The sequence below is a fragment of the Trachypithecus francoisi genome, unplaced genomic scaffold (genome assembly GCF_009764315.1).
Source record: "Trachypithecus francoisi isolate TF-2019V2 unplaced genomic scaffold, Tfra_2.0 Lachesis_group16, whole genome shotgun sequence".
Classification (NCBI taxonomy): Eukaryota; Metazoa; Chordata; class Mammalia; order Primates; family Cercopithecidae; genus Trachypithecus; species Trachypithecus francoisi.
Window position 1 is genome coordinate 81,611,881 of NW_022681461.1, and position 16,173 is coordinate 81,628,053.

Here is a 16,173-nt window from a genome sequence, read left to right on the forward strand (position 1 = left end):
GATGATGAGCATTTTTTTCATGCGTCTGTTGGCTGTATGAATGTCTTCTTTTGAGAAATGTCTGTTCATATCCTTTCCCCACTTTTTGATGGGGTTGTTTGTGTTTTTCTTGCAAATTTGTTTGAGTTCTTTGTAGATTCTGGATATTAGCCCTTTGTCAGATGAGTAGATTGCAAAAATTTTCTCCCATTCTGTAGGTTGCCTGTTCACTCTGATGGTAGTTTCTTTTGCTGTGCAGAAGCTCTTTAGTTTAATTAGATCCCATTTGTCAATTTTGGCTTTTGCTGCTGTTGCTTTTGGTGTTTTTGACATGAAGTCCTTGCCCATGCCTATGTCCTGAATGGTACTACCTAGGTTTTCTTCTAGGGTTTTGATAGTATTAGGTCTAACATTTAAGTCTCTAATCTATCTTGAATTAATCTTCATATAAGGAGTAAGGAAAGGATCCAGTTTCAGCTTTCTACTTATGGCTAGCCAATTTTCCCAGCACCATTGATTAAAAAGGGAATCCTTTCCCCATTTCTTGTTTCTCTCAGGTTTGTCAAAGATCAGATGGCTGTAGATGTGTGGAATTATTTCTGAGGACTCTGTTCTGTTCCATTGGTCTATATCTCTGTTTTGGTACCAGTATCATGCTGTTTTGGTTACTGTAGCCTTGTAGTATAGTTTGAAGTCAGGTAGCGTGATGCCTCCAGCTTTGTCCTTTTGACTTAGGATTGTCTTGGCAATGCGGGCTCTTTTTTGGTTCCATATGAACTTTAAAGCAGTTTTTTCCAATTCTGTGAAGAAAGTCATTGGTAGCTTGATGGGGATGGCATTGAATCTATAAATCACCTTGGGCAGTATGGCCATTTTCACGATATTGATTCTTCCTATCCATGAGCATGGTATGTTCTTCCATTTGTTTGTGTCCTCTTTGATTTCACTGAGCAGTGGTTTGTAGTTCTCCTTGAAGAGGTCCTTACATCCCTTGTAAGCTGGATTCCTAGGTATTTTATTCTCTTTGAAGCAATTGTGAATGGAAGTTCATTCCTGATTTGGCTCTCTGCTTGTCTGTTACTGGTGTATAAGAATGCTTGGGATTTTTGCACATTAATTTTGTATCCTGAGACTTTGCTGAAGTTGCTTATCAGCTTAAGGAGATTTTGGGCTGAGACAATGGGGTTTTCTAAATATACAATCATGTCATCTGCAAACAGGGACAATTTGACTTCTTCTTTTCCTAACTGGATACCCTTGATTTCTTTCTCTTCCCTGATTGCCCTAGCCAGAACTTCCAACACTATGTTGAATAGGAGTGGTGAGAGAGGGCATCCCTGTCTTGTGCCAGTTTTCAAAGGGAATTTTTCCAGTTTTTGCCCATTCAGTATGATATTGGCTGTGGGTTTGTCATAAATAGCTCTTATTATTTTGAGGTACGTTCCATCAATACCGAATTTATTGAGCGTTTTTAGCATGAGGGGCTGTTGAATTTTGTCAAAAGCCTTTTCTGCATCCATTGAGATAATCATGTGGTTCTTGTCTTTGGTTCTGTTTCTATGCTGGATTACGTTTATTGATTTGCGAATGTTGAACCAGCCTTGCATCCCAGGGATGAAGCCCACTTGATCATGGTGGATAAGCTTTTTGATGTGCTGCTGAATCCGGTTTGCCAGTATTTTATTGAGGATTTTTGCATCGATGTTCATAAGGGATATTGGTCTAAAATTCTCTTTTTTTGTTGTGTCTCTGCCAGGCTTTGGTATCAGGATGATGTTGGCCTCATAAAATGAGTTAGGGAGGATTCCCTCTTTTTCAATGATTGGAATAGTTTCAGAAGGAATGGTACCAGCTCCTCCTTGTACCTCTGGTAGAATTCAGCTGTGAATCCATCTGGTCCTGGACTTTTTTTGGTTGGTAGGCTATTAATTATTGCCTCAATTTCAGAGCCTGCTATTGGTCTATTCAGGGATTCAACTTCTTCCTGGTTTAGTCTTGGAAGAGTGTAAGTGTCCAGGAAATTATCCATTTCTTCTAGATTTTCTAGTTGATTTGCGTAGAGGTGTTTATAGTATTCTCTGATGGTAGTTTGTATTTCTGTGGGGTCGGTGGTGATATCCCCTTTATCATTTTTTATTGCGTCTATTTGATTCCTCTCTCTTTTCTTCTTTATTAGTCTTGCTAGCGGTCTGTCAATTTTGTTGATCTTTTCAAAAAACCAACTCCTAGATCATTGATTTTTGGAGGGTTTTTTGTGTCTCTATCTCCTTCAGTTCTGCTCTGATCTTAGTTATTTCTTGCCTTCTGCTAGCTTTTGAGTGTGTTTGCTCTTGCCACTCTAGTTCTTTTAATTGTGATGTTAGAGTGTCAATTTTAGATCTTTCCTGCTTTCTCTTGTGGGCATTTAGTGCTATAAATTTCCCTCTACACATTGCTTTAAATGTGTCCCAGAGATTCTGGTATGTTGTATCTTTGTTCTCATTGGTTTCAAAGAACATCTTTATTTCTGCCTTCATTTCGTTATGTACCCAGTAGTCATTCAGGAGCAGGTTGTTCAGTTTTCATGTAGTTGAGTGGTTTTGATTGAGTTTCTCAGTCCTGAGTTCTAGTTTGATTGCACTGTGGTCTGAGAGACAGTTTGTTATAATTTCTGTTCTTTGACATTTGCTGAGGAGTGCTTTACTTCCAATTATGTGGTCAATTTTGGAATAAGTGCGATGTGGTGCTGAGAAGAATGTATATTCTGTTGATTTGGGGTGGAGAGTTCTATAGATGTGTATTAGGTCCGCTTGGTGCAGAGATGAGTTCAATTCCTGGATATCCTTGTTAACTTTCTGTCTCGTTGATCTGTCTAATGTTGACAGTGGAGTGTTGAAGTCTCCCATTATTATCACAAAGAATTCTTCTTTAGTAGTCTTACCTTGAAAGAAATCCTGGCCTGGCATGGTGGCTCATGCCTGTAATCCTAGCACTTTGAGAGGCCAAGGCAGGCTGATCACTTGAGCCCAGGAGTTTGAGACCAGCCTGGGCAACATGGCAAAATCCCATTTCTACAAAAAATTACAAAAATTAGCTGGGTGTGGTGGCATGTGCCTGTAGCCCCAGCTACTCAGGAGGCTGAGGTGGGAGTATCATCTGAGCCAGTGAAAGTCGAGGCTGCAGTGAGCTGTGATTGCTGACATTCTTCTCAACTGGCTTAGGTTCCAACACTTCAGACAAGGCCGTTTCCTTTAAGAACGCCCACTTCACCCTAATCGGTTTCTCACATACCTTGACTCTTCTCCCCTCCTCAGGTGAGATCTTTTCACTCCATTTAGGTCTTTCTTCAGGGAATCTCTCTTCACCCCTTTCAGACTTGGATACCCATATTCTAAACCTCCCCATCCCACCACGGATGCTTTTCTCACCCCATGAGTACTCTGACAACTCCCTCCAGACCACCTGCCTATGGTGTGCAGGTGTTTCCCTTATCCCATTTGTGTTCTAATATCTTCTATCAGTCAGCTATTCTTTGCAGGTGTGGTCCCCAACCAGGTGCTACACCTTCCTCTTATGTGTATGCCCCTTTCATGCTGCTTGGACTTTGATGCCCTGAACTGAGCCTCTCTTCCATGTTGACATCTCCCTTATTCTGGACAGGCTTCAAAACATCATGCTGGGCAGAACAAGTAAGGATGCCTTTCTCAGTGCCATTGGGTTATAAAAATCTTTACTGGTTTTACTGAACAAGTAAGTTCATAGCCTCAGCTCATAGCCTGAGCTGAGTTCCTCACCCAGCTCAGGCTATGACAGTGTACCAGGCAGCTCAACTATACATTATGCAAATATATATTTTATAAAAAATACAACTATATATTATTCACTAGCCAGTCCAAGGATTTTTCTAATGAAAGCAAAATATTTTAATTGAGACTATAATAAAATGAAAATATTTTAAATGAGACTATCAATTGCTTTTGAAAGAAATTGAAATTGCCAGTGTTCTATAATAATTTATACAATTGATATATTTTTCTCAGCAATTGCTTATTTGATAATAATATACATTAGGATTTTTGTCTTACCTGGCCAAAATGATCTCTTCAGAATATTTTATTCAGACTTAATCTTCCCTTATTTTTCTCCACGTTTAAAAATCAGCTGTTATTTTACTAAAATCTTTTAGAATTGTAGTTTGGTAAAGGAAATAATGTATAAATTTCAGTTATCTCCCTGTATTAAATCAGGTACTTAGACTGTATTTTACCATCCTTTAAAATTTTTAATTAATTCAACAGTTAATTACTGCCAACTGTTTTTAATTAACTTGACATTAGATTTTATGCAGAGAACAGTGAGCCATAGTTCTGCCATTGGGAAGAATTTCGGAAGGTAGTAAATGATTAGAGTATAAAAGAAAAATCGCTTAGTGGAGATAAAGTCCAGGGCAGCACGGAGGAGGGAATAGCTAACTCTGGGAAAGCTTTGGATTGTGTTGCAGAGAATGTGACACTTGACCTGTCCTTTATAAGATTGTTAGGATTTCACCTGAGAAGGAGAAATATGAAAATGCAGATGGAATAGCATGTGCTATTGTCATTAGGTGTGAAACAAAATGATATAATTTGGTAATTACATAGTAAATAGAACACAGCTTGTGCAAAGAGGTAGGGGGAGGGAAAGGACGGGGAAAGAGGTTGAAATATGTGGCTGGAAGGGAGAGTTGGGACCAGATCCAGTCCCTGGATAAAATAAAAAGCAAGAATAAGCTCAAGCCTGTAATCCCAGCACTTTGGGAGGCCGAGACGGGCGGATCACGAGGTCAGGAGATCGAGACCATCCTGGCTAACATGGTGAAACCCCGTCTCTACTAAAAATACAAAAAAACTAGCCGGGCGACGTGGCGGGCGCCTGTAGTCCCAGCTAGAGGCAGGAGAATGGCGTGAACCCGGAGGCGGAGCTTGCAGTGAGCTGAGATCCGGCCACTGCACTCCAGCCTGGGCGGCAGAGCGAGACTCCGTCTCAAAAAAAAAAAAAAAAAAAAAAAAGCAAGAATAAAAGAACAAAAATACAAAATAGTTTTTTTTTTAAACAAGAGGGCTGACAAATGTGTTTTAATTGTTAAAATTAATGAGCTAGATTTTCTTAGAAAGACTTACTTAAAATATTTTTCTTGTTTCCAAAAGTTTGCTCTCACACAGCACTTGTTTCTATATTTTAATGAAATCAATCATTTTCATAAAGCAATATAAACTCTTAATCTGCAAATTTTTTCTAACTCTGAAATTCTGACTCAACATGACCTTAATTGCTTTTCTTCTATCTTTAAAAGTCTTCTCTCAAACTTGTGAGCGTATTTTGTGCATAAACTCAAAGGTCTCAGTGTGTCATCATTTCCTCCAGAACCAGTGTCTACTCATTAACTTCCTCACGGCTCCATGCACCTCTGTATTCCTCAGGCTATAGATGACAGGATTGAGCATGGGGGTGACTATGCCATAGAACAGGGCAATCAGCTTGTCAAAAGCAGAATCTTTGGACTTCGGCTTCATGTACATGAAGAGGATTGTCCCATAAAACACAATCACCACCGTCATGTGGGCTGAACAGGTGGAAAAGGCCTTTTTCCTTCCTTCAGCCGAATGGATTCTTAGTACAGTAGAAAGGATAAAGATGTAGGAGATACAAATCAGCAGTAATGGAGAAAACAAAAATATTATATTGCCCAACATTATAATAATCGCATTCAAGGAAATATCTGTGCAAGCCAGCTTGACAAAGGCCAATATTTCACAAACAAAATGATTAATGACATTTTTTCCACAGAAGGGCAACTGTATTGCAAGAACAGTTTCTGTCAATGAGTTGAGAAAGCCTGGCCCCCAAGAGAGAGCCGCCATCTGAATACAAAGTGCCTTGCCCATGATGATGGGGTATCTCTGAGGGTTGCAGATGGCCACATAACAGTCATATGCCATTACTGCTAGAAGCACACACTCGGTGGATCCCATAGTGTAAGAGACAGACATTTGAACCACACATTTAGTGAAGGAGATGGTTTTCTTCTCTGATAGGAAGTGTATCAGCATTGAGGGGATGAAGGAGGATGTGTACCAAATGTCTAGGAAGGAAAGATTCCCAAGGAAGAAGTACATGGGTGTGTGGAGACGAGCATCCAGGAGTGTCAGAATGATCAAGGTGCCATTCCCCAGGAGAATCACCAGGTACATCACCAAGCACGTCACGAAAAGGAATTTTTCAGCTCTCGGGTACTCTGAAAGTCCCTGCAGAATGAACTCACTCTGTCCAATTGGTCCTTTCCATGTTGTTTTTTTTATACCTGGAATTTAACAAGTCTGTATAGCATTAACATATGAAGTGAGAGGTAATTGGTGTGGGAGAGGCAAGTATATTTCTGCTAGCTAGAGTGGTGGTAACAGCTTTGAGGTTAGCGTCTGGGATTCCTCTTCTAGATCATAAAACAGTGAATTGAAGACACATGTTAATTATATTGGTAGTTTGTTAAAAAGTGTAGGCCTCCCTGTTCCATTTCTTGAGATTGTGATGCAAGAGGTGTGAGGCAGGGAAGAACCATTTGCATTTTTAACAAGCATCTGTTACTTTTCATGCAGTTGATCCACAGATCCCACTTTGAAAATCAGTATTTTGAAGAGAGCATGCTTTAATCTGTTCGACAAAGATTTATAATTTGATCTTATATCATGAAAATAATTAATGCCGTTGGCTTAGTTTTTTTGTAGTTTACAAATATGTTCACATATTATTCATTTTATTACACTTTAATTCCCCAAAGAAAATGAAGGCTAGTGAGAAACTTGCATACAATTACAGTAAGTGAGGGAGTTCTTATGCAAAGCTTCATTTTTTTATCTTTAAATCCCATTTTTTAAAACTGTACCTTATAACCCTCCCAAAATGATGTAAGTTCTATCGAAGGGGTGTGAATCAGGCATCTTTTCTTTTTTATAATACTCTTCAGGTGATTTTAATGTACAACTGAGGAAGATATCCAGCTATCTTGTGGAGTGCTTTCAAACTTTAGTCATCATACAAATCACGTGGGGAATTCTGTAAACTATTCTGATTCAAGAAATCTGTGGTGGGTTAGGAGCGCTGCATTTATTAACATGTTCCCAGGTGATGCTGATATTGCTTGTCTACAGAACATACCTGAGTAGCAAGGCCTTTCAGACCATCTGACTCCAATACCACTGCAGTGATATTGCTACTTCAACTGTGTATAAAATAGCAATTGGACAATAGACAATGCTAAACTGAACACTGGTGAAACATGAAGATACCTCTGTGTAGTTTATTGCAATCAATTCTGGTTATATATGCAAGCAACCAAATTGCACAGAGAAGAACCTGCCTTTTACTTCTGTCCATATGAAATTCACTCCTCTTCTTGTTGAATTTGCAGTTAGGGCCAGTGTTTTCCTAAAGAAGGAATATTGGTCCAGTTCAGGCACCTGAGTAGTGCACCAAAGAACATGGAACAAATGACTTTAATCTGAAAAAATTTAAAGGGTAGATATTAGCAGATTACCTTCTTCTTTATAGCAAATAAATCACAGAATATCATTTTGAAAACATCTCAACATCCTCATAGTATTACTATCTAGCTTTAAAATATATCCCTAGCGGAAAAAAATTGATACAATGAATGAATTTTGACTTAATATTTTTAAAAAATGGCTGTGTTTCTGGTACAGGATTTGCCATTTCTGTGCTAGTCATTTGCCCACAGGTTGTGCTGCTTTCTATGAAAACTCCAGTTTACAATGGTCAGGCAACATAATCGGCATAAAAGGATGCTTATATTTCTTTTCCTTCTTTTTGAGACAGAGTCTCACTCTGCCGCCCAGTCTGGAGTGCAGTGGCGTGATGTCGGCTCACTGCAACCTCCGCCTTGCGAGTTGAAGCAATTCTCCTGCCTCAGCCTCCTGAGTAGCCAGGATTACAGGTGCCTGCCACCACTCCCGGCTAATTTTTGTATTTTTAGAAGAGATGGGGTTTCACCATGTTGGCCAGCCTGGTCTGGAACTCCTGACCTCAAGTGATCCGCTCACCTTGGCCTCCCAAAGTGCTGGGATTACAGGCATGAACCACCATCCCTGGCTGGATGTTTATACTTCTGTTGGCTATGGAAATGAGGGCTTTCAACTAATTCAAGCTACATCCTACTTTCTAGGCATGAATTACAGAGAAGGTAGAAAGTGTTAGGTAGGCCAGCATACACTTTTTTTAGTAGTAAGATAGGAATTTGAATGACTGTAACTGCATATATTAACCTACTCTGAATCTGCCAATGAAATTTACATAAAGGCCTTGAAAATCTGCATTGAAGTTTTTTCAGGCAAGATATGAATCAGGTAGACTGCCCTCTCTTTTCTTTTCTTGGAACATGTAAACATTGATTCCTATTTGGAAATTAATTTTGGAAAATAATTATGGTATAAATAGTATCTGAACAGCCCTAAGATGGTTGCTGCAATCATCATTTCACTTACAAATATTTATAAGAGAAACCACCAATCTGCTTTGATGCTTTCACATGGGAAAAAGGGATAATGAACAATATAGAATAAATTATTTGAATTACTCTTGCAATGCCGGTGTAATTTAAGAAGCGAGTAACAAACACTCTGTAGGCATTATGCCTTCATTTTTTCTGCACTTAGGTTTAATTTCCTAACATGGGTTCCCAGAATCTTCTTGGGAACAGGAAATGAAGATTGTTAAGACGCTGAATAGTTTCTAATAAATCACTTTCCATGGGACTTCTAGTATCGAATAATTTTATTCTTTCCAGATCTTTGCTATTATTGGATATTATCTTTTAAAAGAGTTTTATTCTTGTCTAATGTTAGTGGAATTGTCAAATAATCGTAGTACACTCATGTAATGGGCCATTATGCACCTATTAATATGATATTTGAGGGGAATTTGTATGAACACAAAAGTCATGTTTAAATTATTTTAAGATGATTAAGTTAAAACAGAAACAAAAGTATATATTATAACATTGTGTGCAAAACCCAAACCTAAACCAAGATAACCCAGATAGAAAATAAAGGCTGGAAAGAAATATCCAAAATATGAATGGTTATTTTAGATAACTTTTTTCTACTTTTCTGAGTATCTACATTTCTAAATAAATATATATAAAAGTAAAATGTAAGCAAAAGTGAAAAACGCTGAAGCAGTTGTCTGTAATTATATTAGGAAGACTAATTCAGAGTAAACAATGTTAAAACAATTGAAATAGTACAGCAATTTTGTCTAGAGATTGCACAATGTGACTGAATTGTGCTGGTGTGTCCTTTCCAGTTATCCACAGGAACTCACTAGTTTTTGTATTGCATCTAGAGCATTTATATCCCTACACTTAAAATCTTCTAGGTAATAGTCTTTATTGTTTTCTGAAGGTAACCAAGATAAAGAACTTGATACTTAATGAGATGATCTCAAAGGAGATTACAGACCATTAATGCCTAGAACAGAATTGTTACTAGAAGATGAAGTTTGTATTTGCAACAAGCTCTAAACTAGCTGGAATCCCGCCACCCTCAAATACCCCTCTCCCACCCCCTGTAAGAAATAACCAGTCTATCATTCAATGCTCTGGGGCTGCTTTAGTGTTGCGATAGACCTAAGTAAAATTTATGACTTTTTAATTCAAGCCAGAAGTCAAACTCTCTAACTTTCTAGAAAAACATCTAACCTTGTTTTGCTTTGCTTTATTAACTTAGCTACTTGAAGGTCTAACATTTAAAGTACTAACTTTTTTTCAGCAAAACCATGTAACATCTGTACCCTAAATACTCCCTAGAAGAAACAATCTTGTAATCTCCAGCTTTTCTAAGGAGAGCAGTTAAGATCATTGATATTACACAAAGTTTAATGGACATGTCAACCATCAATTTATAGATATACTCTAACCCTCAATTAATACACCATGAGGAAAGACATATTATTTTAGCTCACAAAGGGAAGGGCAATTTATAACATGGGAAGTATTAGTATGTATTTGACATTTCATATAATTTTTATCACTTAATTGTCAAAATAACCCAAATACTACTATGACTTTTTTTTTTTTTTTTACAAATAAATTAATTTGAAATTTCAAAGGATGGCCGAATAGGAACAGCTCCGGTCTGCAGCTCCCAGTGAGATCAATGCAGAAAATGTTCAATATCTGATAATAGTAAAGATGACCACTGTTCTGCAGTGTTCACTTGTTTTTACGGTACAAAAATTTTATAAAACCACAATTTAATTAGATGAACTGAACTTTGAAAAAGGTTCTATATGATAATTATGCACATAGAGAATAAATTTACCCCTTTTGAAAACCATTTATAAAGACATTATCCACAATAATGACTTCAAATGAAAGCCTACCCCAAATTCCTTTCAGGTCTATTGTGGGAATTAAGGCCTAGTATAGTGGAATTTGACTTACTATGTAAATAAGAACTCAAAAAAATTTAGTATTTTTTCTTTTACCCTGGCTGCCTGGGGTTCGAACTAACACTCAGTTATAATTATTTTTCACCTCTCTTTCATATTACTTGTTGTTAATTCTATTTTTACTGCAAATACCTTTAATTATATGCTTTCTCAAACTCTTATTGGCCATAGTTTATATATGAATAATATATAAATCGCCATGTGTTCTTTCTCCTTGTTACTGTTACTTAAGACTTTAGTGGACCAGATATTTAAATACAATAACCATTAGCCTATTATTTATGAGTCTGTTGCATTGTAATCAACTTTCTTTTCCTCACATGAATTAATTCTATGATATCAAAAGAGACTGCAAACCACTGGATTATTTTGGAGTTAAAGAGAAAAATTTAAATAAAATCTCCTGGTCTGGTAGGTGATGACTGGGTTTTTGTATTTTCTTCCTTGACATATATATTAAATATTTATATTCTTGAAATACCATAAGCAATGACCATGTCAACTCAAAAGTCTTTATATTTGTTGATAAGATGTTTTTCTTTTGAAATAATCACAATAAAATCTTCTCTGTTTATCTTACCTCCTGACTGGGTTTGAAAATCATCCATACCATTCCATACCATTCCATAGTAATGGAAAAAATTCCCAGGAATTTGAATTCCACTTATATTTTTCAGATGATACCAGAAGATTCTCAATTTGGATACAGTACCTCCTCTTTCTAAAAAGAAATGTGAGGAAGAGTAGGCATAATCAGGCAATTTGGCTATACCTGAATATTCTTAAGAGGATATCAAGGAAATAAAACATATTAAGCATAATGATCAATGATGTAACTCTAGTTTTCCCATAATTTGTTCTTAAGTTGACGCTTACTCAAGGGAGACTCACCTCTTTTGGAGGGGAGTTCAGCACTTACTTTTACAAACTTATCATGGCATTACTGTCAAACTCATAGGAGCAGAGAGTAGAATGGTGGTTGCTAGGGGTTGGGAGTGGGGAAAATGGGGAGGTATTGGTCAAATGGTACAAACTTTCAGTAACTCGGTGAACAAGATCCAGCCTGGGCAACATGGTGAAATCCCATCTCTACAAAAAATTAGCTGGGCAAGGGGGTGCATGACTGTAGTCCCAGCTATGGGGATGTTGTGGTGGGAGAGGATCACTTGAGCCCAGGAGATCAATGTTGCAGTGACCCGTGGCTGGGTAACAGAGTGAGACCCTGTCTCGGAAAAAATAAAATAAAAAGATGAACAAGATATCTGATGTACAGCATAGATGGTGATGGATGTGTTAATTAATTTGATTTTGATAATCATTACCCAATATATACATATATACCTTGGATATATTCAATCTTTGACAATTATAAATAAGATAAAATGGCATTTTGCAGCTGCTTCCTAACTGTTCTCTCAACTTCCACTGTTCCCTTCCTTCAGTATATTTTCCAGGTAGTTGCATGGCAGATATTCTTAAAATGTGATACATTTCAAACCACTACTCTGTTTTTCAGCTGAGATTTGTTAAATGATTGATTGTTGCCCATGTTTTACTTCTTAATTAAAAAAAAAAATCCTTGTCAGGGCCTAGTTTCACAATCATAGCAAACTGGTAAATGGTCACAACTTGGTGTCTTGTGAGAATTGTCTTCTGGACTGTGAAATTTGTCTCAAAATGAGAGAAAATGCTACAGTCTGACTGCATGTTCTTCATTTTCATGTGCAGCACAGGTGCCTATAAAATAAAGCAGAAAATGTTTGAGAGCAACATGGCTCATACTTCCAAAGGCTAGTACTGTCATTCCAGCAACATTCACTAGTATGTCCTAGAACTTCAGCTCCCTAAAAGATATGAGCTCTTTCAAACCAACCCAATATTCATCTTTGGATGTTTCATCAGTAGCCAGGGCTGAGCTAGAGCATCATGCTTCTCCTGGAGCTCTATGTGAAGTCAGTGTGGGTGAAGACCGTAGTATGGCAGAAACACTGGAGGTGGCAGGTCAGCATGGTCCAATTTCCTTCTCACTGCGGATGCCTGTGTCAAATGCTACCAGATGTCAAAGGGACAGATGCGGATACATTTTTAGTTGAAATTGGTGCTAAACAATGTTAAAAATGGTATAATTATTTGAGACATTCAAATTTAAGTTCTCAAATTTCATCACAAATTTGAGCAATCATGACAGAAAGTTAAGCAACGTGATCAACCTTTGAACACTTGCTCACATTTGTGTTATATTCCATATAATATACTCTCAGTGAAGCATCTCATGGATGCTTATGATACAGCCTCTGCTAGAAACCTGGAGTATCCTCACTTAACAGAATATCACCTATATAGATTCAGATGAACAAACAGTTTGTTGTTTGGGTGTGGGCATAGCTTCCACAGTGATTCTGAATCAACAGGATAGTCAGATTACAAAGGCATGCTGATTAGTATGGTCATTTACTTCTCGTTCTTTATTTGCCAGTCATCTTAGTGGCCCTGTGCTCTTACTTTGTGCCATCTTTAAGTGTCTTTGTAGATTATGTAAATCAGAATTGGGAAAAAGTCTTAATGAATCCTATCCTTGGTGCTGCAGGATTGTCCTTCATATTGTCCCATCCCATGGCTGTCCTGGATATGTGAACAGTACAGGAGAAAAACCTCTCCGCTCCAAAAGTTGGATCCATTCTATTTCCTTACAACTCCAATTCTTTTTTTTTTTTTTAAATCACAACATTAATTATGTAGGCCCCGAATTAATTTCCCAGGATGAAATTGAAATACCTGAATAATTTAATGTATTCTGGGGTCACAAACTCAAATATCTTCACTGCGATACAATTGATCTACTTGAATGAAACAGACTGGATGTGAAGCAATATAGAAGGGTGAGGACTGTGGCAAATCTCATTAATTCCATGTGATCAAACAAAATGCATGTGTTATCATATTCCCTTTCTCACCAGTTTATCTCTGTGACTCTATGTCTTTATTGGAATAAGTCTTCTTTAGCCTAATTACATTTTCTAAATGACTTGGTGATGGCAGTTCATAGAGGACTGCTCTCTTTACCAAGAATAAAGTGATTATTCATTTCAAATTTTCCACACGAGGATCTCATATGCTCCTTTTTTTACTGTTTAGTTACAACTAAAGAGGAAAAATCAATCTCCTAGGAACAGCCCCAGATTCCCTTCAGGAAACTTGTGGAGGGAAGAGTGTTGTTAAAAAGTTACAGGTTCACTTTAACAAGCTTGACTTTAGACTGTTAGCAGGCACGTGGGATGTCATCCCTATGTAACCTATTTGTACCAGAGAGAAGTAGGTCAGTCAACTTTTAATGATGTCCTCTGAGATGTAGTTGCCTGCTCAGGTATAAATATTCGACTGTGTTTTATATTCCTGTGGGAGAAAGTTACCAGGCTAGAGATAACAGAAAAGAAATGGTCTTCCTGAGTTGGTTGGCCTGTTTGGAAGCACTCTGTTTTACACCGTTAAAGGTCATATAGAGCTGTACATTGTCATTATCTATTTGCTGCAGAGGTGGATAGAGAGGTCTTGGCAGGTCTTTTAGCAATCAGAAAAAAATGGAGCTCTACAGTATGGTAATAAGAAGTGTAAGAATTTTGGAATCTCTTTAGTTGCACTCCACCCTCCACGGTGTGGCTTCCTAGCTGTGTGACCTAGGGCAATTCGTATAACGTTTTTGGACTACATGTTCTTCATTGTGTAAATTATGCAGGTTTTTATGAGGATTAAATGTATTTGTGACATAAATGATGTTTACTGTGTTCCCTTAACTGAGCTACAGAAAACATAAGTCACTGAAGTGGTTGTTTCATTTTTAATTAATTTGCAATGAGGAAAAGTTGCTTTCTTCGTTTTCCCATTTCTCTAGAAACCTCATGGATGTTGGTCCAGAGACAGTCAAAATAACTTCCTTTCTGGGCTCAGCAAAATAATTGCTCTATCATCTTTGTTTAGAGTCCTAGTGATCCTGACAACTTTGGACTTTTCACTGGCGTAGAGTTTCCTCTCCAATATGCCCAAGAGGAACCATTTCTGAACTCACTTTCTACATGGGTATCTCTGATATTTTTGATGTTAGTATCTCCAAATCCCATTCTCGGAGTTAGGATAGTCCCTTTGGCTATGGAGGCTCTTCATTTTGTGATCTCTGAGACAACACAGCCATGCCTCTTTTTCCAGCCATTGGACAGCCTGCTTGCCTCTCTTTTAGTGCTTGTATTTCTTTCTTCTTTAGAAAGTGGGTTGAAGTTAGTAATGGTTGCTCTACTTTTCTCATATTCTGTATTACCTACATTATTTGCATCAAGAATTACACCATCTATAACATCAAATGGAATGTCCATTATTAGTGTTTTAATTTGCATCCCCATATACCGGCTGAATTCCATCTACCTGGTGATTCACTATCACCTCAGGTAAACCTGTTTATAATTAAACTCCCCTATTTCTCCATCTCCTTGGTTTGTTGAACTAAGCATCTTTTCTCTAGAGTGAGAGAAGTGCTGTACATGTGGATGAGTGAGCTGGTACATTTAACCTTCACAGTACATCAGAAAACTGAGCTTCAAAGACATTAAATCACTTGCATAGGCTAGCAAGATAGATGTGGAGGTGAGATTCCAATCTAAACAGTTTGACAGCATATTTAGCCTCTTTACCACTAAGCTTTTCTGTCTCTCTTAATTAACAAAAAATTATTGCACCCTCTCATCTTCCCTAAAGTACATCGCACTGAAAACCCATGACCCTAGGTTTATTCAGCAGTTTTCTGGTTAAAGCCCTTGGTCTTAGCACGTACTGTCCTTTACCTGTGAGTAGAGGGATATCCATAAGTTTCTCAAGAGGATGATGCAATACTGGGATCAAGGAAAGGTCAAACTATTATCCACTCTAAATCACGGCCACAATCATTGCAGGACTTGGTCATCATAGTCCCCCAAATTAATCTAATTATCCAGCTTAACAGTGTTAGAGAAATGCAAAGGTAAAATCCAGTAACATCTATTAACTCTCTTGCCTTCTAATACCTTTGGATTATTTTTCATGACTCAGAAGCAACTGGACTTTCAGATGTTTCCCTCCTGACTAGTAGGCATGTAGAGAAAAGAAACATAGCTTTTCCACTTAGAACCTCTAGGAGTCTTAATGTCTTTGGCTGTGAATTAAGAACAAGAAAATATACTTTTCACTATTATTATGAAGATTTAATTAGAAATAATATAATATGAATAAACAGCAAAATGCTTGGCATATCCACTCTGCATTCAAATTACTTAGATTATTTCATTGTCTTTCTTTGCTTTCATTTCATTCTTTTTTCTTCCTTATGAAGTCAAGTTTTCTACAAGAATTTCAGTATAAACATTTTCCAGAAAAAGTTACTTTTTCGGTATCTAGTAAACTTTAATGTACATTGTTCAATTACACTTTATTTCTTAGCAGGACTAATAGTGAATGTATTTAACAAAGATTATGGCATAGCTGCCACCCAATCAGAATGGACACTAGCTATAAACAGCTGATACAGCTGTACTACTGGCTGCAGTCTTAAGCATGGTTTTATGAGATTTTAATTTGGGGGTTGTAATTTAAATTTTTTTGTTTTTAATTTTTTTCTCTTACCTGTAAGCAAGGGCTGACACTTTGCTGGCACACATTAATTACTACAGCTACACTGGTTGTTTATGATAAATG

At 37.4% G+C, this 16,173-nt stretch overlaps 1 protein-coding gene across 1 annotated transcript; it reads right to left on the reverse strand.

Annotated features, from left to right (window-relative positions):
- Nucleotides 1-5,348: 5,348 nt before the first annotated feature.
- Nucleotides 5,349-14,573, reverse strand: LOC117099265 (olfactory receptor 13C7-like). The gene is made up of 3 exons (XM_033238714.1): nt 14,522-14,573; nt 11,039-11,179; nt 5,349-6,298 (listed from the first exon to the last, which is right to left on the reverse strand). The coding sequence occupies exons 1-3, from the start codon at nt 14,571-14,573 to the stop codon at nt 5,349-5,351; spliced, it is 1,143 nt and encodes a 380-aa protein (XP_033094605.1).
- Between the last annotated feature and the right edge of the window lie 1,600 nt (nt 14,574-16,173).